Source organism: Mercenaria mercenaria, chromosome 18 (assembly GCF_021730395.1).
Source record: "Mercenaria mercenaria strain notata chromosome 18, MADL_Memer_1, whole genome shotgun sequence".
Classification (NCBI taxonomy): domain Eukaryota; kingdom Metazoa; phylum Mollusca; class Bivalvia; order Venerida; family Veneridae; genus Mercenaria; species Mercenaria mercenaria.
In genome coordinates, this window is record NC_069378.1 from 57241678 (window position 1) to 57269224 (window position 27547).

At 38.3% G+C, this 27547-nt stretch overlaps 1 protein-coding gene across 1 annotated transcript in view; it reads right to left on the reverse strand.

Moving 5' to 3' along the window:
- Window positions 1-20370, reverse strand: part of LOC123539405 (low-density lipoprotein receptor-related protein 2-like) — a 187296-nt gene extending 166926 nt beyond the window's left edge. Inside the window, exons 1-6 of the mRNA XM_053529882.1 lie at window positions 19937-20370; window positions 15167-15304; window positions 10832-10948; window positions 10474-10611; window positions 5323-5472; window positions 2375-2500 (exon numbers count right to left, since the gene is read on the reverse strand). Of these exons, the coding sequence (XP_053385857.1) occupies window positions 2375-2500; window positions 5323-5472; window positions 10474-10611; window positions 10832-10948; window positions 15167-15304; window positions 19937-20021 (754 nt within the window). The 5' untranslated portion in view covers window positions 20022-20370. The remainder of the gene's footprint in view (window positions 1-2374; window positions 2501-5322; window positions 5473-10473; window positions 10612-10831; window positions 10949-15166; window positions 15305-19936) is intronic.
- Between the last annotated feature and the right edge of the window lie 7177 nt (window positions 20371-27547).

The window sequence follows — 27547 nt, forward strand, 5'->3', positions numbered from 1 at the left end:
CAAGATGATTTATGACTATAGAAATCATGAGACGTGTCCTTTTTGTCTTTTTTTTTTGAAAATATAACATAGGGTATTTAACGTTATGTTTAATAGTCATTTGGTATCTATCTGTACACAGGTATCTAGTATAAAGACAATTTATAAACAAGAGCCATGTCAGACATGGCTAATCCCCCCACCGGGCATATCATAATTGAAGGATGTGGTCCGCATCAGGGGTTTTAAGATGTGGAAGAAAGAATAAGTCAGTGGTGAGGTGGTTTACTGCTAAATTTTATTAATTTTCATGAAGAGTATAACTATGATGTTTTTCTATATGGCTACTGTAAAAAGAAGGAATGGAAAGCTAACAGGGAACAAGAGTGCCAGAATGTCACAATATATGCCCGTCAAAGCAAATTTCTTTACTCTAGCAGCTGTATTTGCAAATGGAATGTTAATTTTGTGGTTGTTTAGTAATCATTGTAAGTCTTTTGTTTTTTAAAGTCCACAAAAAAACTCCTTACTAGGTAGAGATACCTTATATATAATAAAATTAATAAAATACACCTAAAACTGGAGAGTAACATCTATGCTGTACCACAGAAAAGTGGTCTTGTTTTTTCCCTAGGGTCAATTATAAAAATGTTACAATATAAGTTATTTATATAGTAACAACTAAGGGAAGTTAATCTTTAAAAAAAAAAAAAAAAAAAAAAAAAAAAAAAAATTGCAAGTCCACACAAAAATCTTTATCAGGAAGAGACTGGTCAAAATACACCTCAAAATTGGATTTAGCATGTTTGTTGTACTACAGAAAAGTGGTCTCGATTTTTCCCTACGACTAGTAATGAAAAAGTTACAATAAAAGCTATTTAAAGTAACAACAAAGGGAAGTAATTCTAAAGAAGGGAACTGCGCATGACACTTCGTCTCATGGTGGTGTATAATTGTGCCAAGTTACATCAAAATCCCTCCATGCATGAAGAAGAAATGCTTCGGACAAAGTCATTCTTGTATCTGACCTTTGGCCTCTAAGTGTGACCTTGACCTTAGGCCTAGTGACCTGGATCTTGCGCATGACACTCCGTCTCGTGGTGGTAAACATTTGTGCCAAGTTATATCAAAATCCCTCAATGCATGAAGAAGAAATGCTCCGGACAAGGTTTTTATTCTTGTATCCTTTGACCTCTAAGTGTGACCTTGACCTTAGACCTAGGGACCTAGTTCTTGCGTATGACACTCCGCATCGTGGTGGTAAACATTTGTGCCAAGATATATCAAAATCCCTCCATGCATGAAGAAGATATGATCCGGACAAATTTCTTTAAGAAAATATGATAAAGGGGAATAACTCAAAAAATAGGCAAGGTAGAGTTATTGTTCTTGCACACTGCACTTCCTCCCAATGTGTTCTATCAGTGTATGAAGTTTGAAGAAAATCCCTCCAGTACTTTTCGGGTTATGCTCCGGACAAAATGTTTTAAGAAAATATGATAAAGGGGAATAACTCAAAAAATAGGCAAGGTAGAGTTATTGTTCTTGCACACTGCACTTCCTCCCAATGTGTTCTATCAGTGTATGAAGTTTGAAGAAAATCCCTCCAGTACTTTTGGAGTTATGCTCCGGACAAATTTTTTTAAGAAAATAAGATAAAGGGGAATAACTAAAAAAATAGGCAAGGTAGAGTTATTGTTCTTGCACACTGCACTTCCTCCCAATGTGTTCTATCAGTGTATGAAGTTTGAAGAAAATCCCTCAAGTACTTTTGGAGTTATGCTCCGGACAAATATCGTTGCGGACGCACGGACGGACGGACGGACAGACGGACGCACGGACGGAGAGCATTTCTAATATCCCCTTCACCTTTGGTGGGGGGATAAACAAGTAATAGCACCTTTATTACATAGTGAGTCGTTTCGCGTGGATGATTTTGTCTGGAAATTTTACTATACTTAAAACTTAAGGCAGTGGACCTGAAATGACATGTCGTAATCTTCGAGTAATTTTTGTATGGAGTTTCGGCATTATTCGGACAATATTCTAGTTCATACGGGCACCTGGTTTTCCGTTTCTACCGAAGAATGCCGAGATCGTATAGTATTACGTAATCAAATATCGTTATGGATATACGAACTTATATCTGAAATGTCTTCAAAAAGTCTGAACAAATATTTGTTAAAAGTATTCATAGAATTAGTCGTCACCCGCTGGCAAGAAAATTTTCCATATCCAGATTTGTCTTTGAATGCTAGACTATACTAAAAGGTGCAAAGGCGCTTGATTTATAAACGGTCACGGATCCTTTTAGTAGTTTTTGTCTTTGTTGTTGGTTTTAATTGACGTTGAGATTACACCTCGACTTTTATAAAAAGAACATGAAGAATGGTACCTCCAATACTTCTACAGGTCCCTTTATCTTCTAGCGTGTAGCCCTCTGCACACAGACAACGGTAACTGCCAGGTGTGTTCACACACTTCTGGTCGCATACTCCAAACTCCTCACATTCGTTATAATCTAAAGAAAAATGTTTATATTCAAAAATGTTAGTAGGTCATCTTGTCTGTTTCACCGCCACTATCTGTAACAGCTGTCGGTAAATATAACACTATGTGTTCGTCTTACCGGAAGTTACGATCGTTTATACAGATCGTGACGTTGCACCAATACTCCATTGTCGTAGTTAACAATTAAGGCTTTATATAAGATTTTTTGTTTCAATTTTATTTGGTTTTTGCATCCATTGTCAAGATACGTCTACATGTATTTCATAACCATTGCAAAATATGGAGAAGTAAACATATGATACAGATCATCCCCTAGTTGAAAAAAATGCAAAATAGAGCCCCGTATAAACAATTTCTTGCATTTTATCATTCTACATGTAATTATACCGTTTTGATTCAGGCTGCACGCATGTACGTGTCTCGGAATTTGTTAATTCCATTAGCTTCAAGTCATTTACAACGTTAAAAGAGGACAAAAAGCATCTGTAGGGTTCCTAAAATCGACAAAAATATGTCTATTATGGATGAAAACTGGGCCTATATTTCAAAGAAATGATTTTTTGAAGGGTTTCACACAAAAAAAATCAGTAAATGTTTTTTCTGATAGTGGACCCGTAATGTCATTCGGCAATTTCCGTAGGTTTACGTATTTTCCGTATGCAATATCGGCATTCTCCGGCTGGTTGAACTACATGAGTCAGAGTGTGCCGAAATACCTACTGTCAACAGGGGTCCATTATCGATTACCTTATCACAAAAGACATGGCATGCTTTTGAGGACTTTTGTGCAAGGTTTATACATTGTACAATAGTAACATCACTGTTGGAAACAACACTGACCAACGATAAAATATAGTTCATTCTTGGAAACACCATTGATTCGATTTATTGTGTAAAGCCGCGTGGTTCTCTCAGTGCAACTTTTTTTTTCTTTTTTTTTTTTTTTTTGCATTCAAAACAAATTTTAGTTTCAAGAATTCTGTTATGTTTCGTTTTATGGTTACAACTCCTGTAGCTGCAAATTTGTTTCGACTCGGTTCATATAATCTGATGATTTGTGTATTGTCTACACGTATAAATAACAGTTGCATTAACTTATATCATTACTAAACATCGATTCATCATTTTCTCTTTATTGTCTTTAATTTTTGAATAAATTAAAGTGTCAACAATACATTGCTGTTTATTTGTTTATTGACTTGGGGCTTTGTTCACTAATTGTATGATCCATTACAAATCACCGAGCGACCAATTTATTCACGAAAATTATTCCAACACATCCTACGACAGTCGAGAAAAAAAGTAAAGTAATGTTCTCTAGTGCAGATATTGTTCTAAATTTAAAAGCCTGATGCAACAGAGACAGTCGCGTAATAAATATCTAAGACAAAGGAAGAGCAAGTTTGCTTCCTGTTCACTACAAATAATCGCAATAGGACTGCATGGGTAACAGGGTACAATGTAATTCCTTTGACAACAGTTAAGAAGAGTACTCTGAAATCTGAGAACACTGTTCGGAACAGTCAATATGGCCAAAGTTATTATGCAGGGTTTGACCGCTGCATAACATATTAAGCTCCTTCTTCAGCTACTATTATTTGCATGGTTCGGATGTAAGCTTATGTATAAAATGCACCAGGTATACATGTATGTGACAAATTCATATCTTTGAAACATAACCGCACTCGTTGTTGTTTAACAGAGGTTTTTGCTAAACTGAGGTTGTTGCTAAACAGAGGTTGTTGCTTAACAGAGGTTTTTTGGTGACAGAGTTGCTGTTGAACAGAGGTTGTTGCTAAACAGAGGTTGTTGCTGAACAGAGGTTGTTGCTTAACAGAGGTTACTGTTGAACAGAGGTTGTTGCTTAACAGAGGTTGTTGCTAAACAGAGGTTGTTGCTGAACAGAGGTTGTTGCTTAACAGAGGTTGCTGTTGAACAGAGGTTGTTGCTGAACAGAGGTTGTTGCTTAACAGAGGTTGCTGTTGAACAGAGGTTGTTGCTTAACAGAGTTTGTTCCTAAACAGAGGTTGTTGCTAAACAGAGGTCGTTGCTGAACAGAGGTTGTTGCTGAACAGAGGTTGTTACTGAACAGAGGTTGTTGCTTAACAGAGGTTGTTGCTGAACAGAGGTTGTTACTGAACAGAGGTTGTTGCTGAACAGAGGTTGTTACTGAGCTAAAGTACAGTTGAAACTCGATATTTCGAACTCACCTATCTAAAAAAAGACATTTTCAAGTCCGGTCCCGAAAACACGTGCACAAAATATCATTTTAAGTCAAATTTCGGTTATCTCGAACTAAAAGACTCGATCCCTTTGATTTCGTTATACTAACATTCAACTGCATTTGCTTAATTAGGATTTATGTTTGAAATTTTTCTGTATGTTTATTTCCACCAAGTTTGGCACGGAATGTAAATGTGACATAAAGGTGGGTGACAATAAAAGTCAGATATTGGTAAAAATGTAAGAAGAATGTAAATTTTCTGCATTATTTCAAAAGCGTTGCAACACTTTACCACCTTGTGCACAATATTTTTGATTATTTATAAGAAAATCTTGCAAAAAACTTGTCAAAAAGTTTTAACACCAGTCATTTTCAAAGTACTCACTTTTTATGATTTTTTGAAAGAAATTATTTTCACATACAATGTGTGGGCTAGTACCTTTAATGAATCACTTGGCAATGATTAGACATGTTATGACTGGATATTTTATGCAGAATGTCTGCTAAAAACATGTGACCACTGGCACAAGTTGTACTCTATTTTATGTTTTTTAATATTCAATGAAATTAATACACTTATTTATTGACAGACTAATTAATACACTTACCAACGCATTTGCTGGTGTCATTTTCATCTACCATATAACCTCGTTTACATATACACACAACTTCCACGCCATGTTTGTAGTTTCCATGCAAAGAACATACGTATTCCGATCCTCTTAGACAATGACCATTTTTGCATGTCGTGAAATTACCTACAGAATAGACTTGGATGTTTTAATTCGCTTAAACGGTTCATTGGTAGGGCGACATTTTTTTTTGGATTTAACGCCGCACCGACACATGATAGGTCATATGGCGACTTTCCAGCTTTAATGGTGGAGGAAGACCCCAGGTGCCCCTCCGTGCATTATTTCATCACGAGCGGGCACCTGGGTAGAACCACCGACCTTCTGTAAGCCAGCTGGATGGCTTCCTCACATGAAGAATTCAATGCCCCGAGTGAGGCTCGAACCCACATCGATGAGGGTCAGCGACCTTAACCACTCGGCCACGGAGGCCCCTTCGGCGACAATTAGGCCATTCAAAAAGTTGAACCAGGACCCAATATTTAACAAAACAAGTTATATACCAAAATGTTCGAAAAGGTCTGGAGTTTATCAGTCTGCCGGATTAAACTGGCAAAATGGTGGCGATCTGAGGAATCCAAGATGGCGTCTAAGATGGTGGCCACAAAAGTAATGATGACTATAATGTTTAAACACACCATCATGTCTACATTTTCATATATATATTTTTTTCTGTTTAATATTTTACTACGATATGTCAGATTTTATGAGTATCTTTTTAACATAAATTGCATACAATTATTATGCAGATTAAAGGTCAAAAGGTCATTTATTTATTTTGTTGGGTTTAACGTCGCACCGACACCATTATAGGTCATATGGCGACTTTCCAGCTTTGATGGTGGAGGAAGACCCCAGGTGCCCCTCCATATTTCATCACAAGCGGGCACCTGGGTAGAACCACCGACCTATCAAGCCAGCTGGATGGCTTCCTCACATGAAGAATTCAACGCCCCAAGTGAGGCTCGAACCCACATCGATGAAGGGCAAGTAATTTGAAATCAGCGACCTTAACCACTCGGCCACAGAGGACTTAAAAGGTCAAATAATCATAAAACTCAAATATCGGATAGATAAAAGTATATTTTTAGAATATGATTTCAGGACAATTTTCAGATTTCAAAAGTATTTATGCAAAAACATGTCCTTTAGTTCATTCTCGGCGAGAAGTACTCATAGTACCGTGAATGCTACTCAGTAAGCAGTACTCACAGAACCGTGAACACTACTCAGTGAGCAGTACTCACGGTGCCGCCAATACTACTCAGTGAGCAGTACTCACGGTGCCGTGAACACTACTCAGTGACAGTACTCATAGTGCCGTGAACGCTACTCAGTGAGCAGTACTCACGGTGTAGTGAACGATACTCAGTGAGCAGTACTCATGGCGCCGTGAACACTACTCAGTGAGCAGTACTCATGGTGCCGCGAATACTACTCAGTGAGCAGTACTCACGGTAATGTGAACACTACTCATTGAGCAGTACTCACGGTAATGTGAACATTACTCAGTGAGCAGTACTCATGGTAATGTGAACTGTACTCAGTGATCAGTACTCACGGTGCCTCGAACACTACTCAGTGAGCTGTACTCACGTTGCCGTGGACGCTACCCAGTGAGCAGTACTCACGGTGCCGTGAACGCTACTCAGTGAGCAGTACTCATGGTTCCGTGAACACTACTCAGTAAGCAGTACTCATGGTAATGTGAACACTACTAAGTGAGTAATACTCACGGTAAATGTGAAAACTACTCAGTGAGCAGTACACACGGTGCCGTTAACACTACTTCGTGAGCAGTACTCATAGTTATGTAAACACTACTCAGTGAGCAGTACTCATGGTAATGTAAACACTACTCAGTGAGCAGTACTCATGGTAATGTAAACACTACTCAGTAAGAAATACTCACGGTAAATGTGAACATACTCAGTGAGCAGTACTCATGGTGATGTAAACAATACTCAGTGAGCAGTACCCATTGCAAATGATTCTGCAAAACAATGCATGCCGTTAACACTACTTCGTGAGCAGTACTCATGTTTATGTAAACACTACTTCGTGAGCAGTACTCATGGTTATGTAAACACTACTCAGTGAGCAGTTCTCATGGTAATGTAAACACTACTCAGTAAGCAGTACTCATGGTAATGTAAACACTACTCAGTGAGCAGTACTCATGGTAATGTAAACACTACTCAGTAAGAAATACTCACGGTAAATGTGAACATACTTAGTGAGCAGTACTCATGGTAATGTAAACACTACTCAGGTAAATGTGAACACTACTCAGTGATCAGTACTCACGGTTATTTTAACACTACTCAGTGATCAATACTCACTGTAAATGTGAACATACTTAGTGAGCAGTACTCATGGTAATGTAAACACTACTCAGTGAGCAGTACTCACAGTGCCGTGAACACTATTCAGTGAGTTGTACTCACGGTAAATGTGAACATACCCAGTGAGCAGTACTCATGGTTGTGTAAACACTACTCAGTGAGCAGTACTCATTGTAATGTAAACACTACTCAGTGAGCAGTACTCACAGTGCCGTGAACACTATTCAGTGAGCAGTACTCACGGTAAGTGTGAATATACTCAGTGAGCATTACTCATGGTAATGTAAACACTTCTCAGTGAGCAGTATTCACAGTGCCGTGAACACTATTCAGTGAGCAGTACTCACAGTAAATGTGAGTACTACTCAGTGATCAGTACTCACGGTAATATGAACACTACTCAGTGATCAGTACTCACTTTAAATGTGAACATACTCAGTGAGCAGTACTCATGGTAATGTGAACACTATTCAGTGAGCAGTACTTGTAGTAAATGTGAACACTACTCATCGAGCAGTACTCACGGTGCCATGAACATTACTCAATGAGCAGTACTCGCGGTAATGTGAACATTTCTCAGTGAGCAGTACTCACGGTAATGTGAACACTACTCAGTTAGAAATACTCACGGTAATGTGAACACTACTCAGTGAGCAGTACTCACAGTAATATGAACACTACTCAGTGAGCAGTACTCACAGTAAATGTGAACACTTCTCAGTGAGCAGTACTCATGGTAATGTAAACACTACTCAGTAAGAAATACTCACGGTAAATGTGAATACTACTCAGTGATCAGTACTCACTGTAAATGTGAACATACTCAGTGAGCAGTACTCATGGTGATGTAAACACTACTCAGTGAGCAGTACTCATTGCAAATGATTCTGCAAAACAATGCATGCCAGCAGCTTATTTCATCAAAAGTGAATGAAGAAAATTCTTTTTTTAAAGCACCTTTTTCATTTTATGGCGGCCATCCTGGACGCCATCTTGGATTTCCCAGCTCGCCACCACTTATGCCAATTTATGCCGGCACTTTCAGAATCTACCAACTTTTACGAACATTTCGGTATTATAACATGCATTGCTAAAAATGGGTCAGGGTTACCCCTAGAAATAGTGGACTTTCTTGGCCGAAGTCACGCTACCACATGTAATGCGTTTCGCTTTCTTGTTGTGGGTTTAGCACCATTTTCAACGGTATTTCTGATATTTAACTGGTCAGGTAATCTATACAGCAAGCACTAGCAGTCTGGATTCAAGGCTAAACTTTGTTACCAGTAATAAAGAATTGAGCCGCGCCATGAAAGCCAACATAATGACTTTGCGACCAGTATGGATCTGCGCAGGCTGGTCAGGATCATTGCTGTTCGCTAACGGTTTCTCTAATTGCAGTAGACTTTGAAAGCGAAAAGCATGGATCCATGCTGGTCGCAAAGCCACTATGTTGGTTTTCTCATGGCGCGGCTCAATTAAAGAATACAAAATTTTAATCGAATCATTATATGGGTAAAACAAGGAGTATAATATAAATACAACTATACCGTGCTTTGTTTAATTGGTTTAACGCCGCTTTTCAACAGTATATCATTGTTACTGACTTGTTCTCCACAAGTCAGTGACAATTTCTCCACATGATTCTGAGGTGGAGTTACGCTGTCTTCTGTTAAATTGTCACGGAGCTATGTAGGCACACGAGGACAGAACCCGCGACCTCTCAATTTTTGATACGACTATTTCTTATTAAGGGTCTGCGTTCTTCATATTGATTCTCTGCCCTTGTTTTTTTCCTAATCATTCAGTAGCTCTACATGACTGTATTTTATTTTCATTTTTTTCTTCTTAAGTTTTCCACGTATTTGAATATGTTATGATACAAAAACAAGACTGCGGTTAAATATCATCCACAAAAAAATGCAAAAATGTTTGTTTTATAAAGTTTACATAATTTGCAAATATAATAAGCCGTTGTCGATCATAAATATATTTTGTGACTCTAGTAGATGAGTAATGTGAAATATCAAGGTTTTTTTTACTGATATAAAATGTCCTTTTCTCTTTTTATTAGATATACCGGAATTAATACAGCCATGATTTTTGTCTTGTTTATTTCACTGAATAAACATAGAAAACCTAAAATAGATGACAGTCAATTAAGGCCGTTTTCTGACAATATATGAATTCGCAAAAATATAATTACTAAAAGTTCTAACATGACCAGCAAATAACCTACATACCTGTAGAGCAAAATCTATCTCGGGTTATTCTGCAATAAACCACTCGCGTGCAATGACGTCATCCGATCCAGGTGCGTAGCACGGTCGTAAAAGTAGTTACCATTTTTTCTAACACTGTTGAACTAGTATGTCGTGTTAGAATCGAAATAACAAGGTCCCGAGTGTGATTTATCGTAGAATAAGCCGAGTTTTTCGTTCTTACGCGAAACAATATATCACTCAGGCCTACTTATTATTTCTTCAATATAATTATATCAAGATTTGATTTTCATATTTAGAAGAAAGTAAACCATCGTGTCAAATATAGCATTTTTTTACTGTATGGCCATAGCTCTAGTACTCTGAGCATTTTTGTTCGATTTGAACTTGTTTGAGACCTTTAGGTGATATGCTCTCCGTGCCAGTTTTACGAGAAATACTCAAGAAATAATGTTTTCTAACTGTGTTATCAATATAAAATATGCACAATTTTGACTACTTCAAGGAACACAACTCTTGTGCCAAAATCAAAATTATCCGAGAGGTAACAAGAAAACACTTACTCATGTATTCTGCACAAATAGAAGGCTTTCCCTCAGTACCACACGTTAGATACCCTCCACACAACTTTGACAGGGACAAACACTTGTTGTTTTCTGGACACAAGTACTCGGTAGCCTTGCATGTCCGCGGACTGTCCGCTAAAAGAATATTCACGTTTTAATATGTTGAAATGCTATCAGAATAAAGTTTTTCTATTAATACTTAATTCTATTTGCAGGTATTCATGTATATATGAAAGGTTCTTTACAATTCCTAATTTTATTCTGTTTTATAAAAAGTCTATCAACATAATAACCCCTAGCTTTAGTATATATTGCAGAATATGAAACAGCCCTAAATGGAAGGGAAGTAACTCACCACAGTGGACCTCGTCCGAGTTATCTGTACAGTCATTTGATCCGTCACAAACCCAGTTTTGAGTAATACAACGCTTATTGTTACACCTGAACTCATTCCCTTTGCAAACTTTGAATTCTGTGTATAATAAAGTAACAAAAATCTATTATATATTTTTTATGGAGAAACGCTGTCATCAGTGGGGCCACTCCTGTTGTTCTTTAATTTAAACTACCTCCGTCTATGGAAGTATATGGTACTTCGCATACGAGTTTCCCAGAGTATTACAGGTGGTAATTTTATGGCACTTCGCATACGAGTTTTCCCGCATAATGCACAAGGTTCAAACCCCACCGAAAGGCAACGCTGATGTGGTTGTTTCATCGCGTGATCCACTGAACTTTTCGGCGGTACACACTAAAGAATGTGTGCCTGCAGACCCACCCCGGTCATTTACCACAATTTGCAAAACTCAAAGTAAACTTTTTGTTGGCGCAGCCAAGTAAGTAAACTATGATAATAACACAAATAACATAGACGAAACATCACAGAAGGCACCGCCTTCAAACTAGAGCAAAATCGCCACTAGTTTACTTAAGAAATAATATATCCAAAACAGTGATTTGTCATTCAATAAAATCTGGAGTTTAGATGTGAAAGAATTATATCACGAGGGCGCAGGTACACGACAAAACAATGATATTATTCATGAGAAAATCACTGTTTGTACCGTACTGTTTGAGATATATTATTTCGATTAACACGTTATCAAAGTTTATTATGTACGTATTTGCCTAATTTCTGTTGATTTCTTTTCCAGCGCGCCGCTGTAGAATCTACCGTCTAACGCTATGACGTAATAATCACGACATCAGAAAAATGAATTTTTGTTGAATAATAACACATGTTCAATAGGAAAACAAATCGGACCGTGTAAGAATTATGCTTAACCTCACTCTTTAAGCCTGACAAAGTTCTAACATTACAAAACGAAACATAACTAAACGAAACATAACAGAAGGGACACAGATGAACAGGGCACCACCTTGAAACTGTTGAAAAACTGCAACTAATTTACTGGTGCTTAACCTCACTCTTTAAGCCCGACAAAAGTTTTAACATTACAAAACGAAACATGACGGAAGGGACACAGCAGAGAAGTGCACCGCCTTGAAACTGGAGAGAATTTTAACATGCCACTAGAACATGCCCGACAAAGTTCCAAAATTACAAAACGAACATGACAGAAGGACACAGCAGAGCTGGGCACCGCCTTGAAAATGTAGCAAAATGACCACTATTTAACTAGTGCTTTACCTCACTCTTTAAGCCCGAAAAAGTTTTAAAATTACGAAACATGACAGAGGGGCACAGCAGGGCACCACCTTAAAAATGTAGCAAAACCGCCACTAGTTTAGTGATGCTTAACCTCACTCTTTAAGCCAACCGCTGCGGTAGCCTAGTGGTAGAGCGTCCGCTTCGAGTGCGGGAGGTCGTGGGTACGATCCCCGGCCGCGTCATACCAAAGACGTAAAAAATGGTACTAGTAGCTTCCTCGCTCGGCGCTCAGCGTTAAGAGGATAGTGCTAGGACTGGTCAGCTCGGTGTCAGTATAATGTGACTGGGTGGGGTATCATGCCACGTGTCTATGGCGTGATATTCCAGTGAGGCAGCACTATAAAGTTGGGCATTTTACTCACTGCTACAAGTAGACACCGTCGTTTATATCACTGAAAAATTGTTGAAAAAGACGTTAACCCGAACACACACACACACACACACACACACACACACACACACACACACACACACACACACACATACACACACGCTCACTCTTTAAGCCCGACAAAGTTCGAATATTACAAAACGAAACTTGACAGGACACAGACGAGCAGGGCACAGCCTTGAAACCGTAGCAAAACCACCACTAGTATAGTGCTACTTATCCTCACTCTTTAAGCCCGACAATATTCGAATATTACAGAGGGGCAGAGCAGGGCACCGCCTTGAAACTGTAGCAAAACCGCCACTAGTTTACTGGTTCTTAACCTCACTCTTTATGCCCGACAAAGTTCGAATATTACAAAACGAAACATGACAGGACCAAGATGAGCAGGGCACCGCCTTGAAACTGCAGCAAAACCGCCACTAGTTTGCTGGTGCTTTACCTCACTCTTTAAGCCCGGCAAAGTTCTAATATTACCAAACGAAACATGACAAAAGAGACATAGCAGGGCAATGCCTTCAAAAAGTAGCAAACCTACCACTAGTTTACTGGTTCTTAACCTCTCTCTTTAAGGCCGGCAAAATTCGAATATTAGAAAACGAAACATGACAGGACACGGCAGAGCAGGGCACCGCCTTGAAACAGTCGAAAAATCTGCCACTAGTTTACTTCCTTCGGCCCGACAAAGTTCGAATATTACAAAACGAAATATGACAGAAGGGACACAGCAGGGCACCGTCTTGAAACTGTAGCAAAACCGCCACTAGTTTACTGGTTCTAACCTCACTCTTTAAGCCCGACAAAGTTCTAATATTACAAAACGAAATATGACGGAAGGGACACAGCAGGGCACCGTCTTGAAACTGTAGCAAAACCGCCACTAGTTTACTGGTTCTTAACCTCACATTTTAAGCCCGAGAAAGTTCTTATTTTACAAGAGGAAACATAACGGAAGGGACACAGCAGAGCAGGGCACCGCTTTGAAACAGTAGAAAACCGCTATTAGTTAACATGTTTATAACGTCACTTTTAAAGCCCGACACAATTCTAATATACTTAAAATGAATATGACAGAAGGGACTCAACAGGGCACCGCCTTGAATCTGTAGCAAAACCGCCAATCGTTTACTGGTTCTTAACCTCACTCTTTAAGCCCGACAAAGTTCTAATATTACAAAACGAAATATGACAGAAGGGACACAGCAGGGCACCGTTTTGAAACTGAAGCAAAACCTACCACTAGTTTACTGGTGCTTAACCTCACTCTTCAAATCCGAAAGTTCGAATATTACAAAAAGAAAACGATGGGACACAGCAGGGCATCGCCTTGAAACTGTAGTAAAACTGCTTAGTTTACTGGTGCTTAACCTCACCCGACAATATTCTACTATTACAAACTGAAACATGACAGAAGGGACACAGCACAGCAGGGCACCGCCTTGAAACTGTAGCAAAAACGCCACTAGTTTACTGGTGCTTAACCTCACGCTTTAAGCCCAACACATTTCTAATATAACAAAACGAAACATAGCAGAAGGGAAACAGAAGGACACCGCCTTGAAACTGTAGCAAAACCGCCATTTGTTTGCTTGTGCGTAACCTCACTCTTTAAGGCCGACAAATTTCTAATATTACAAAACGTAACATGACAGAAGGGACACAGAAGAGCAGGGCACCGCCTTGAAACAGTAAAAAACCGCCACTAGTTTACTGGTGCTTAACTTCACTGTTAAGTCCGACAAAGTTATAATATTACAAAACAAAACATGTCAGAAGGGACATAGCAGAGCAGTGCACCGCCTCGAAACTATTAAAAAGACATCACTTGTTTACTGGTCCTTTACCGCACTCTTTTAGCCCGATTAACTTCTAATATTACAAAGCAAAACATGACAGAAGGAACAGAGCAGAGCACCGCCTTGAAACTGTTGCAAAACCGCCATTAGTTTACTGTGGTGCTTAACCTCTCTCTTTAAACCCGACGAAGTTCTAATATTACAAAATGAAGCATGACAAAGGGACAGAGCAGAACATCGCCTTGAATCAGTAGCAAAACCGCCATTAGTTTACTGGCGCTTAACCTCAGTCTTTCAGCCCGACAAAGCATGTTACAAAACGAAACATGACAGAAGGGATACAGCAGAGCACGGGCCTCCGTGGCCGAGTGGTTAAGGTCGCTGACTTCAAATCACTTGCCCCTCATCGATGTGGGTTCGAGCCTCACTCGGGGCGTTGAATTCTTCATGTGAGGAAGCCATCCAGCTGGCTTACGGAAGGTCGGTGGTTCTACCCAGGTGCCCGCTCGTGAGAAAATAATGCACGAAGGAGCACCTGGGGTCTTCCTCCACCATTAAAGCTGGAAAGTCGCCATATGACCTATCATGTGTCGATGCGACGTTAAATAAAAAAAAAAGCAAAACCGCAGTTAGTTTACTGGTTCTTAACCTTACTCTTTCAGCCTGACAAAGTTCTATTACAAAACGAAACATGACAGAAGGGATACAGCAGAGCACCGTCTTGAAACAGTAGCAAAACCGCAATTAGTTAACTTTACTTGTCACTCATTCAGCCCGACAAAGTTCTATTACAAAAGGCACCTCATGTTTCGAACAATATGAAAAACATACTGCAATTTTTAGGTTCATCACTGTTATCCAGACAATCGTTCACATGATCACAGACGAAGGATTTCATAACACAGCGACAGTTTGTACACTGGAATTGATCATCACTGCAAGGGGCACAACTCACGCTCATTGGTATCGCTGAAAGAAAGAATAGAATATGTATAGTATATAATCTGATGCCCTTGCACCGATGTGGGTTCGAACCCTCGATTGGGGAGTAGAATTTTTTTCATGTTAGGAAGTCAGATGGCATAAGGAAGGTCTGTGGTACTTCAAAGGTGCCCGCTCGTGCGTGAAATAATGCACTTGGGGGTATCTGGCCTTTTCTTCCGCCATCAAAAGCTGGAAAGTCGCGATACGACGTTAAACAAAATCTGAGTACTTGTCACTACTTAATAAGACAAGAAATACTGAGGAAAGAAATCAGCATAAATGCAAATGGGTTCATTTGTTTCTATTCCCCGGAAGGTCGGAATGGTAATTATTATCGCACTGACTCTTAGTGTGTCCTGTCCTAGTGTCGTGTCAGAATTTCCAAGGTCAATGCCAAAGGCATTGAAGTTTCATGCAAATTTATATAATTATGATTCTCGTGTCTCAGCCATAAAATTTAAAGTACTGAAAAAAATATCAGTTAAATTTTACACAAATGTAGATCTAACGGGCGGTGTGATGGTGTGTCGTGCAAAAATGTCAAGTCCAGTCTTCGAAGGTCAAGGTCACAGGCAATGATGCTTATAGCTGTTTATTTACATAGTATTTCTTGTCAGAAGCAAAATGTTTAAATAATCAAAGGCATTTACATGAAGTATAACAGACATATCGACAAGATGAGGTCTGTTGTGTGCATGAGTCAAGTCCATACCTCCAAGTTCAAGGTCATTTCGCCGCTTAGTTAGTCTTGCCAGTAACGTCCTAATGCACACAATTTTTGTTTAATAAATGCATTATTATACATGAATGGTGTGTATATGAACGCTTTAAATACGGAATAATTAGAATGGTAATTTTCATGTCCTCGTTAAAGAGTGGAAACTTAATGCAAACATAATTATAATTGATTGTAATATCTGACAAAAAGATTGATAGTTGTAACAGTAGTTCAAATGTACGTTTATAATCTCTAATATACAATTAAGATATTTACACGAAGGTAAAGTCGGCTGAAGCGTAACGAACTTTTTGTATGAAATTTATTCAAATATGTCATAAGTTTGCAATAAAACGTCAGTTTTACTCATCTAGTTTTCTTATTTATGCATTGTTTTTGCTTTAAAATGATCTTAACTCGCAGTGTGTGAAGCGATTTAATACATTTTTCAAATGACAAGTCACGTCACAAATGTAAATATTTCTTTTAAATCAAAATTTTGAATAATTCATTTGTTTTTCATTTGGTGTATTGTGTTAATAAATACTCAAAGTTTACAGTTATAATGGTAAAATATTTTAATGAAAATATGAATATCTAAGATAATTTTTCCATGAGTTAAGGTGAATTTGATCTTACATATCAATAGGCTCATGACTGCATCACAGGCAAAGTTGTGCTAAGACGTCACAAAAGCAGCACCGCATTACATTCATCACAGGCAAAGTTGTGCTAAGGCGTCACAACAGCAGCACCGCATTACATTCATCACAGGCAAAGTTGTGCTAAGGCGTCAAAAAAGCAGCACCGCATTACATTCATCACAGGCAAAGCTGTGCTAAGGCGTCACAACAGCAGCACCACATTACATTCATCACAGGCAAAGCTGTGCTAAGGCGTCACAACAGCAGCACCACATTACATTCATCACAGGCAAAGCTGTGCTAAGGCGTCAAAAAAGCAGCACCACATTACATTCATCACAGGCAAAGCTGTGCTAAGGCGTCACAACAGCAGCACCGCATTACATTCATCACAGGCAAAGCTGTGCTAAGGCGTCACAACAGCAGCACCGCATTACATTCATCACAGGCAAAGCTGTGCTAAGGCGTCACAACAGCAGCACCACATTACATTCATCACAGGCAAAGCTGTGCTTAGGCGTCACAACAGCAGCACCACATTACATTCATCACAGGCAAAGCTGTGCTAAGGCGTCACAACAGCAGCACCACATTACATTCATCACAGGCAAAGCTGTGCTAAGGCGTCAAAAAAGCAGCACCACATTACATTCATCACAGGCAAAGCTGTGCTTAGGCGTCACAACAGCAGCACCACATTACATTCATCACAGGCAAAGCTGTGCTAAGACGTCAAAAAAGCAGCACCGCATTCTGTTATTATGACAGCCAATAATTTTTAGATCCGTGTTTTGTTGCACACGTATTCAGGCTTAAAAGCTGTTTGCTTCCGGTATCCCGACCTACCATAAACTTTTGGCCCGACCTTAACTGTTTTATGGCCTTAGAGAATTTTTTTTTTCAACTTTTTAACAAAAAATTTCAAAACTGCACTTTTTATGCTTTAAACATGGTCAGTGATTTTCGAAATCAATTTTCTGATGTTCTAAAGTCATACCCCTTTATTTGTATTCATTTGTTGACACAAAAAAAAAATTACAAAAAGTACAACTTAATTTAAAAAAAGATAATCCTGCCTTACCTAATGTTTTTAGCATGTTACCGGAAACAAATAATTTTTTGGTTAGACCTAAACAACTGATACAATATTTAAAGAATCTTGTACGAGTGTTGTGATAAAATGTGAGAGATAAATGTTGCATCGGATCAGCAGTGACACCTAAATGTCAGCTGTGTATTATATAGAGACACTTCATACTTTCACTTTCGGTAAAAACAGTCGTAAATAATAATCTCATGTTGCCTCCAAAATTCGTTCGCATGTCTGAGGCGACAATATTCCCCCACCCAGGAAGAAATTCTTTGAATTCAGTAATTTATTTATATATACAATGTCATTATGACATTTAGAATGTATCAAAGGATATAGCATCACAATTGGAGAAAATACATGTGGTATAACAGCGTAGAGATCAGTGTTAAACTGAAAATTTTGGATTTAGATATTTGAGTACGGACAGGTTGATGACCTCGTTTCTGTCATAACAACAACCGAAAGTTAACAGTTTTAAGATGATTTGAGCCGTACCATGGGAAACCCAACATAGTGGCTTTGCGACTGCAGTCTGGTCAGAATCCATGCTGTTCGCTAACAGTTTCTCTAAATGCAATAGGCTTTGAAAGCGAACAGCATGGATCCTGACCAGACTACGCGGATGCGCCGGCTGGTCTGGATCCATGCTGGTCGCAAACCCACTATGTTGGTTTTCTCATGGCGCGGCTCATTTCTAAACCACATCACCACAACTTCGGCTGAAATCTTTCCCTGAAACGTGCATTTTTTTTTACTGATTTCGTATTTGACTGGTGCACGTCGTGCACGAGGCACAGTTGATACCGGACTCGTTATACAAGGACCAAATATAGTGTACCCTGTCTTAATTGATGAATCACATTAAGGCTGTGGAGTGCAGTTTGTTATACTTTATGTTTCAAGTTTATTCAAATATATTCCACTGGACTTTAAGCCCATGATGGCAAACACTGTTTTACATTATATATATGACGAATAGTGAAATATATATAAGTGGAGAAGGTATGGCATATTACATTTTGACATAATAATACAACTACAATTCATATTATAGATCAATCATTGCAAAGGATGTATATCTGAATTGTCGGACAATATTTCTCACTGCTGAGAATATGGCTAATTACGCTATACCTTAACGAAACGCACTGGTAAAAAATTACTGTAACTTAAAATTTATTTACTTATGTGCTAAAAAAGACATATAATCAGCTGTGTCACATTTAATGAACTTCATTTATGATAGATACCATTTTATGAATCACATTAGAACATCACCCTGCCTGAATCACATTATGATATTACCCTAGGATATCACCCTGCCTGAATCACATTAGGATATCACCCTGCCATAGTTAGAAAATCAACAACTGGTTGTCTACATTAAAAAGTCACGTTATCGTGTAAAACATCAATATTCAGTGAAGTATATTTAGATTGAATGAATAAAACTTTAACAAAACTGAAGAAAATGGGAGATATCTAAGGCAGAGGTCTCGTCCTAACTATTTCGTTTGTTTAGAATTTATCGCTGTTTTTGTAAATCGTAGTTCAGTTATGCAACGGGGTGCAGTCAACCTAGATTCTGCGCCAGTACTAACTTGTTCTCCGCAAGTAACTGTCAACTTCTCAGCATGAATCAAAGGCGAAAGACGAACTGAATTCAGACAAAATACATTTTATGATATTACCAAGGAGAACATACGCCTTGTCCAAGGATCGAACTGACGAAATCGCGATCCGTAAATCTGCGCTCTTCTTGTTGGGCTAAGCGGACAGGTTATCTCTTGATTGAATTTTTTTTAGGATAGGACACTGCATTAGACAGCTGTTTGTTGACATTTGATATCTGTTCATCTTTGCTGCATTATAATAACTAATACACAACTATTGTACAGCGGCCAACCTTCTCTGCAAATTTATTAACAATAATATACTGAATATATATGCTGCTCACCCACTACAGAATTATGCATAATCAAACTTGTGTGTTTTCAGATTAGAAAGAAGCCTTGAAGAAGACATAAATACGTACAGAATGGACTGTCTCACAGGAAATGACGAATATAAAACGAATTATTAAAATTTGAATACCGACCTTTCGAAGGACATGATACAAGCAAGCGCGAGAGATAATTGGTATGAACTAAAACACAACTTACTTTTTCTGATAAGTTCGGAGAAGTGAGATCCAGTAACTACCGGAAGTAAAACTCCAATAACAACAACAACGTGAGCACCTGTCATTTTCACTATCTATATCCAAAACCTGTGTGACAAAATCCATGAACAAATGAAAAAAATAAAATCTCCTTGCTTATCTGATAAACTGATGTTATATTTCATCCAAAATGATACTACACATTCCTACAGTGTCATAGTAAACACGCGCTTTTTTTCTTTTTAGTTTCTTTTTCTACCACAAAACAAAGATGCTCAATTATTCCTTCCTCCTTAATCGATAATTCCAAAATTGGCAATACAAGAGCGGGAAATTGCGGGAATTTCCCGGTTTAAAAGATGCATTATGGTAAATTATAAAACGGTGTTGTTAGATTATGCTCGTTGATTATTAAAATTCATGAGACAAAAACAAGAGTTGTGAAATTAGAATGAAAATAATTAAATGCGTTACGCATATGAGATAGGACAATAAATATCGCGCTTGGATGCACGTGGAGATATTCTTATACTATTATATATGTATGTTTCTTATATGGCGAAAGAGGGATAAACATAAATTTTCGCTAGCAAACCTTGAACTTTAGTCTTACGTCCGCTAGACAAAACTAGTAAATTCAATGAATTATTACCAACCGCGAATAGTACGCCTGGTGCTAATCACTTAAAAGAAACTGTCATTGCTGATTAAAGATAATTAAGATTGTAAAAAAAAAGTTGTCTTTCTTTAATAAATGTTTCAGAGGCTAAAACTTTCATATTAATATGACAAGTGAGATGACATCTGCTGTGATATATTTGCTAGTATATAAAACCATTCATAAAACACTGCAACCTACACCAGATATAGCCATAAAAGTTATAAATTATACGAAAATTCCGTCATATTTCTCCCCAAGAGATTACATATTGTTGTACCTACGCTTATATACCGTATTCAGAATTGAAAAAAAAATGCTTTTTAATAGTTGAACGCTAAATTTGTCTTTTGACGCACTATTGAGATACTATACAATACATGTGGCCTTAACCGTTCGGCTACGGAGGCCCAACTCGGCTACACATTTCACTAATTAGATATTTAGTACAGCTGCACTGTAAGTCACATAGTCTTAACATATTCCAGTGCACCCGTCGGCATAGATTTAAGAGACCTCCTTTTTCCGAGTGGGTAAGGTAGCTGGCTTCAAAGCACTTGCCTCTCACCGATGTGGGTTTGAGCCTCGCTTAGGGAGCAGAATTCTTCATTCTTCAAGCTGGCTTGCGGAAGGCCGGTGGTTCATCCAAGATGATCGCTCCAGATGAAATAATATCCGGAGAGCCTCCACCAGGAAAAGCTGGGAAATCGTTTGTATAATGTACAATTGTTTCGATGTGCCAAAAAAGAGAGATCAAGATAAGAAATATTTCAGAAATTTCTGTTTCTAAGAAATCTTAAAGTGGCATTATGCGCATCTAATAATGCATATAGTGTGTTTTGGGCGAGTGTTCTATAAAAGCAATTTTCGGTTGCTGTGCATTTAGATGTGTTAAATTAACGATAATGCCGCATTAGTATTTGAAGTTGATGCTTTAAAAATAAAGAAATCGGACGGATAAAATAATAGATATCTTTTTCAATCTTCTGCGCAATGATCTCCCTTACCTGAAAATTGAAATTTCTGAAGTAGAAGGGAAGCAACTCCTGCTTGCATTTTGACGTTTTTTAAAAAGACTGCCCCAGTCAAAATAAGAAAAGTCATATTTGGAAACTTATTATTTTGTACTGGTAACAGGAAGAGTTTGGTATGTTTGGTTAAAAGCTATAATTTTCTCCATCCTTTTTACGTGCACATCTATTTAAGCTTGACTTTTACTTGAAAAATGCATATAATTCCACTTTAAAGATAAATATTTTTGTAAATGTACATATTAAAAGTAAGAAATATCCATAGTAGCCAGTAGACTGCTCACTACAAGCTGAAATGTAAGCCTACGCAGGGATATCACATAATATTATAGTCTAAATATAAATACCCAGTAGTCCTTATCTTTCTTCCTTTCATCGTGCCCTTAAGTAAATTTAAGTAAGTTTTATTTGGCACAAGTGTACATGACATCAACATCATCGTGTTTTACTCTATTGCGTTTCAGTATGTATTTGCAAGCTTGTTAAAAATGCCGGTGTAAGAATTCAAGATATTGAAAGAAGTGGAAAGGGGTTATATTTATGAAGTGTAACACCCCTTTTTTTCTTTTTCTATAGTAGCGACATGGCTCTTTAAGGGAACATATAGCCGGATTTAGTGGTGTTCAACCTATTAATTTTATAATGCCTTTACGCAAGGTTATCTAAACTAGGTTATAACGCGCATGACAGCGTTTAGCGCTACCTTCCATACCAACGTGCACAGCTACCTTAAAAACTTGGGTGAGGTTGTTTTAACGTTCTTAAATCTTATGAAAACTGATGATTTAAATCGATTGCACGTGCCCAGCTTACGTTATAACCAAACACGTAACATTTTGTTGTACAGGAAAGATTTATATGGCCGAACATGACAGCCGTATCATAAATTTAAATGCCACTAAGCGAGAAAAGTTTGTCACTATAAATTGCTGCCATTTTCTGAATGTTAACTAGTTATATTATTTTATGCATGTGAACTGTAACGCGCAATATAATGCGTTACTAAATAAATGATATACATTCAACATTAAAAAAAAAAAAGTTTTAAAGTCTTTATGATGCATTGCATCTCAGTCTTTCACCATTACGTACGGGATGTGCTGTAGTCCATAAAACTGAGTATGCTATACAGATTAATCTGTGAGAACGGCAATGCTTGTTTGATATAAATGTTATGTTGTTAATATATATATAATTTAGACATCTGCCTGTCGGTCTGTATGCCTGCCTGTCTGTATGCCTGCCTGTCCGTCGGTCTGTTTGCTTGCCTATCTGCCTGCCTGTATGCATGCCTGCCCGTCGAACTGTTTGCTTGCCTATCTGCCTGTCTGTATGCCTGCCTGTCCGTCGGTCTGTTTGCTTGCCTATCTGCCTGCCTGTAGGTCTGTTTGCTTGCCTATCTGCCTGCCTGTAGGTCTGTTTGCTTGCCTATCTGCCTGCCTGTATGCATGCCTGCCCGTCGATCTGTTTGCTTGCCTATCTGCCTGTCTGTATGCCTGCCTGTCCGTCGGTCTGTTTGCTTGCCTATCTGCCTGCCTGTATGCATGCCTGCCCGTCGAACCGTTTGCTTGCCTATCTGCCTGTCTGTATGCCTGCCTGTCCGTCGGTCTGTTTGCTTGCCTATCTGCCTGCCTGTAGGTCTGTTTGCTTGCCTATCTGCCTGCCTGTATGCATGCCTGCCCGTCGATCTGTTTGCTTGCCTATCTGCCTGTCTGTAGGTCTGTAGGTCTGTCTGTCTGCCTGCCTGCCTGCCTGATTACCTACATACCTGTATCTACCGTTCTTTCTTTCTTTCCGTCTTAAATAACTTATTTCTCTCAGTATAGTGTATATATTAATGGGCACGTATTCAGATGTATCGATTGGACTCGGTCTGCTTGCAAGGTAATAAAATATGCATCTACTTTAACGTCCATTAGTTAGATGTAAAGTCTATTAAACCTATACAATGAATGAATTCCTATGATTTCAAGTGACCAGAAAGTATAAAGACACGAAGTCCAAACTTATTCTGTTATTATTTTGCTTGGTTGCGTTCTATGCTTTAATCCTTAGCATGCTTGCGACAATTGATTCTGCCTTTGCGACCAGTGCAGACCAAGATCAGCCTGCACGTCCGTGCAGTCTGATCATGGTCTGCACTGTCCGCCATTCAGTCAGTATATTTTTGGTAAGCACCCCTGTTAACAGTTAATGATACTGCCCAAATCAAAAGATGGACAAGTTCATTTTAGAAATTTAGCAGGGTAAGGGTTAAAATTCTATAAAGATTGATCAAAGACGATGAAGCACATGCTAAAGAGATGTCCCTAAGTTCTGCAAAAAGACGTGCAATACATAAGAAATTCCCAATGATATCATTCATGTGTACTAGAGAAACAGAGGGACGTGGAAAGAGCATAGGGACACCTATACGTTGACACAAAGAGCATCTGGCTTCTGGTTTCAAAACAGACTAGTCACTAGACTGATAATAAAGATATTTCTATTTTCAAAATAACTCCTTTTAACATTACTTGAAATCAAGGCCTGAATAACAGCAGATTGGTTATTATATCATGTTTTGATTTGTTGATATCCAAGTCATTTATCACGACTTTAATTTCAAATTCTTGTTTCAAGTTGATTGACGAGGTAACGTATTATCGCGCATGAGCGTTGTTCATTCATCGGAGAATTAAACCGACCTGTTCCGTCAGGATTATTGCAAAAACAAATTCCAAAAGGATCCGGATGCAAAGGGTATATGTAGAGTTTTAGAACTTCAAGTCGTTCAAAAGGCCTTTTTTGACGTTGTCTAAAAACTGCAGTGTATGCCTCAGATGTCACCTATTTCCGTACCTGAGACTGATACCTGCTGACCTTGACATTTCAGCAATATTTTCAAAATTACTTTCACGTAATTAATGTTGACTCTGCGAAGCGTGAAGGGCCATCAGACGCTAAAATTTACGTTTGATTACGTCACAGGTGTGGAAAGGATATAAAAGTTATGACAATGGTTTAGTTTAATTACTTATAGCTCTGTTGTGCGTAAGTATTGACCTAGCACTCATGAATATTCCGTATATTTACGTAAATTAATTTTCGGTGTCCGAACATAAATAGCCATATAACTATTACATATAATTATAATTCTTAAATGATATACTGCAGGTAACTGTGCGGACAAAGCGTTTAGCTGCCAATATCAGGGTTGTGGGTTCGAGTCCTACGTCTGGCCATTTTTTTCACCAAATTTTATAGCAAACCTACCACTTATTTGATCAAACGTATCGTGATATTTATTTCAGTTATCAAAAGTTGTCATATTTACCCGTTGAAAAAAGGTGGAATAAATTGTTTTAAAAGTATGATAAAAAAAACAATTACCCGTCACCACCGTTCAGGAAAATAAATACTACAAGAGAAAACAATTAAAATTCATGAAATATGATACATTGAAAATAAAACAATTATCGATAACATTACATTAAAAATGATCTAAGTGATTTTGAACCAGAGGTAACCTGCGTGGAAGTCAGACACCTTACCACCTTACCACTACGCGGCCGTGCCATTGGTTAACTGTAATTATGTTACTTTAGAAAAAAGATATTTTCAGGATACAAATATTGCGTAAATTTACGAAAACGCCCGAAAATATTGGCGAAGGTTAATGAGTACTTACGGACAATACTATAATTAATTAAATTTGTAAACGACATGTATAGTTTCCTTCCAAGTTTTATTTGGCAAGAACCGCGATTCGAACATGGCAAGATCGCCATCAAATTTAGTAAAATGTGGTGTTACTGTTTTTTTTATCTGAAATCACTGTCGACAATTCAGAAGCGAAATAGTTACAAGTCCACACAAGAGTTGTCTTTCTTATGGGTTAGATTTCGTCCCGTTTCCACATATTTCGTCTAGTGTTTTCACAATTCGTCTTGTATTTCCTCTGTGGTAATGTCTTTTTAACGGATAAACTTGGTATTGATATTTCAACACTTGTTAATAATTTAAATTTTCTCCATTTAGCTGCTTTTGATGTTTGTCACTTCAATGCATTTCTAATACATATATCTCTTTTCCACCACCGAAACCATTAAGAAAATGTCAAATAAAGTAACCGACTACGTTGAAATTTTCATTGTTTTCTAGGAAGGCGACAAGGTACTGATGGAATTAAACGCTAGTTAGAAAACAATGTTGAAAATGAAATTTCGGAGATTTTACCTTCTTTCGCTGGTTTATTTGATAACTATCCTTGGATTTTGCCTTATGGACGTTGGCGCACAAAAGAAGTATTTCGGACGAAAGTTTTCAGGACGAGTCATTAAGACTCTTGTTTCAGTGAGCCTGGAATCGTGTAATGATGCGTGTAACATTAGGACCAGTTGCCGGTCTTTCAATTACCACAGATTAAAGCAACTTTGCGAACTACATTCTAATTCGTTCCAGGACAAGTTGGAATTGGATGTCACCCCTGGGTATGTGTTTCAAGAGAAGTCGGTGGAAAACATCAACCGTTGTAGTGGCGATTGTCCTTCGGGCGCGTTGTGTGAAAATACCGGTAACAAGCAATGTGAGTTCGCCGAATGCTGGAAATTGCACGTAACAAATGGCATCACTGTTGGAAATATGAACAACATTGGTTCAAAGTTACTAGCAAAATGCCACGAAGGTTACCTTATGGACCGACGCTTGGGTACAGCACAGTGTGAGAGATCGGGGAGCTGGGATGTTGAAGGCGAAATTGTTTGTAAACAGATATGTGCAACACCTGAAAACATCAATGGTGGGAAGTGGGTCGAAGCTGTCATACAAAGACCGTATGGAAAACGCTTCTATAATGTTGATAACATCACAGGTGTATTGGAAGATGAAATCCTAGAGGGATCTAGTCTAACCTTCTCATGCGAAGATGATCTTCAGATATATGGTTTACGGACGATATTTTGTGAAGCGGGAAAGTGGATGAAACCTCCAGTATGTTTCTACAAGTACTGTGGTAAAGACAGAGTCTGCTCTGAACCTAAAAGGATTTGTTCGAACAAAACATGTGATTGTAATGCGGGTAGTGTTAGTTTTTCTATGAAACTTTGCGCTGAAACCTGCCCTGATATTTTATCAGTAACGACCCCAGAATTCGATGACACATTCAACCAATCGACAAGCAATAAAACAGATGACCACAGTAACGAAGAGCAGATAATGTCTGTGTCAGCCGAGAAGTGCAAGGAGATATGTCTTCGGGCTCAAGATTTTGCCTGCAAAAGATTCTTTTACAGGCCTTCCACTGTCGTTTCTGATAATGCCACGTGCATGCTGTGGTCTGTTAACTTGGAAGACCGCACAGATGAGAATGCCTTAGACAACTTGAAAGACTGTCTATATGACTCTGAATGAACATACAAAAATATAATTACGTATATTTTCATGTAATAGTGGTCGGTCAAACTAAACTTACAAAAAATAATATTTTTTCGACTCTAGAAAGTTTTGATATGTTTTTGGGATTGTAAAAAAGAAACTCAACAATATATATAATTTATGTACAAGTGTAAACTAACAACTGAGCTCAAAATAGCTGATAACTTATCTGTTGTTTTTCTTAATTTGATTTTGTGATCATTCAAAAGATTCTTCATCACTAATGTTCAAAAGTTTATGCTATTTCGTTATTTCGTTCTGTCGCCCGCCGAACGACGTTTTGGCACACCGACAAACGTCGCCCCGCTTATCTTTGCCCTGACAAACATCGACGGACAAAAGGTTGCACCGCCGAATGTCGCCCCGCAAAACGGTTTGTCGTTGTGTCGCTGCGACAGAATGAAATGGAACAATTATATCAGACATCACAAAAGGCCTCTGTCGTAATATACATTGAATAAATAAATTAAAAAGTGGCACGTGATTGTTACTGCCGATTCTTTAGGTG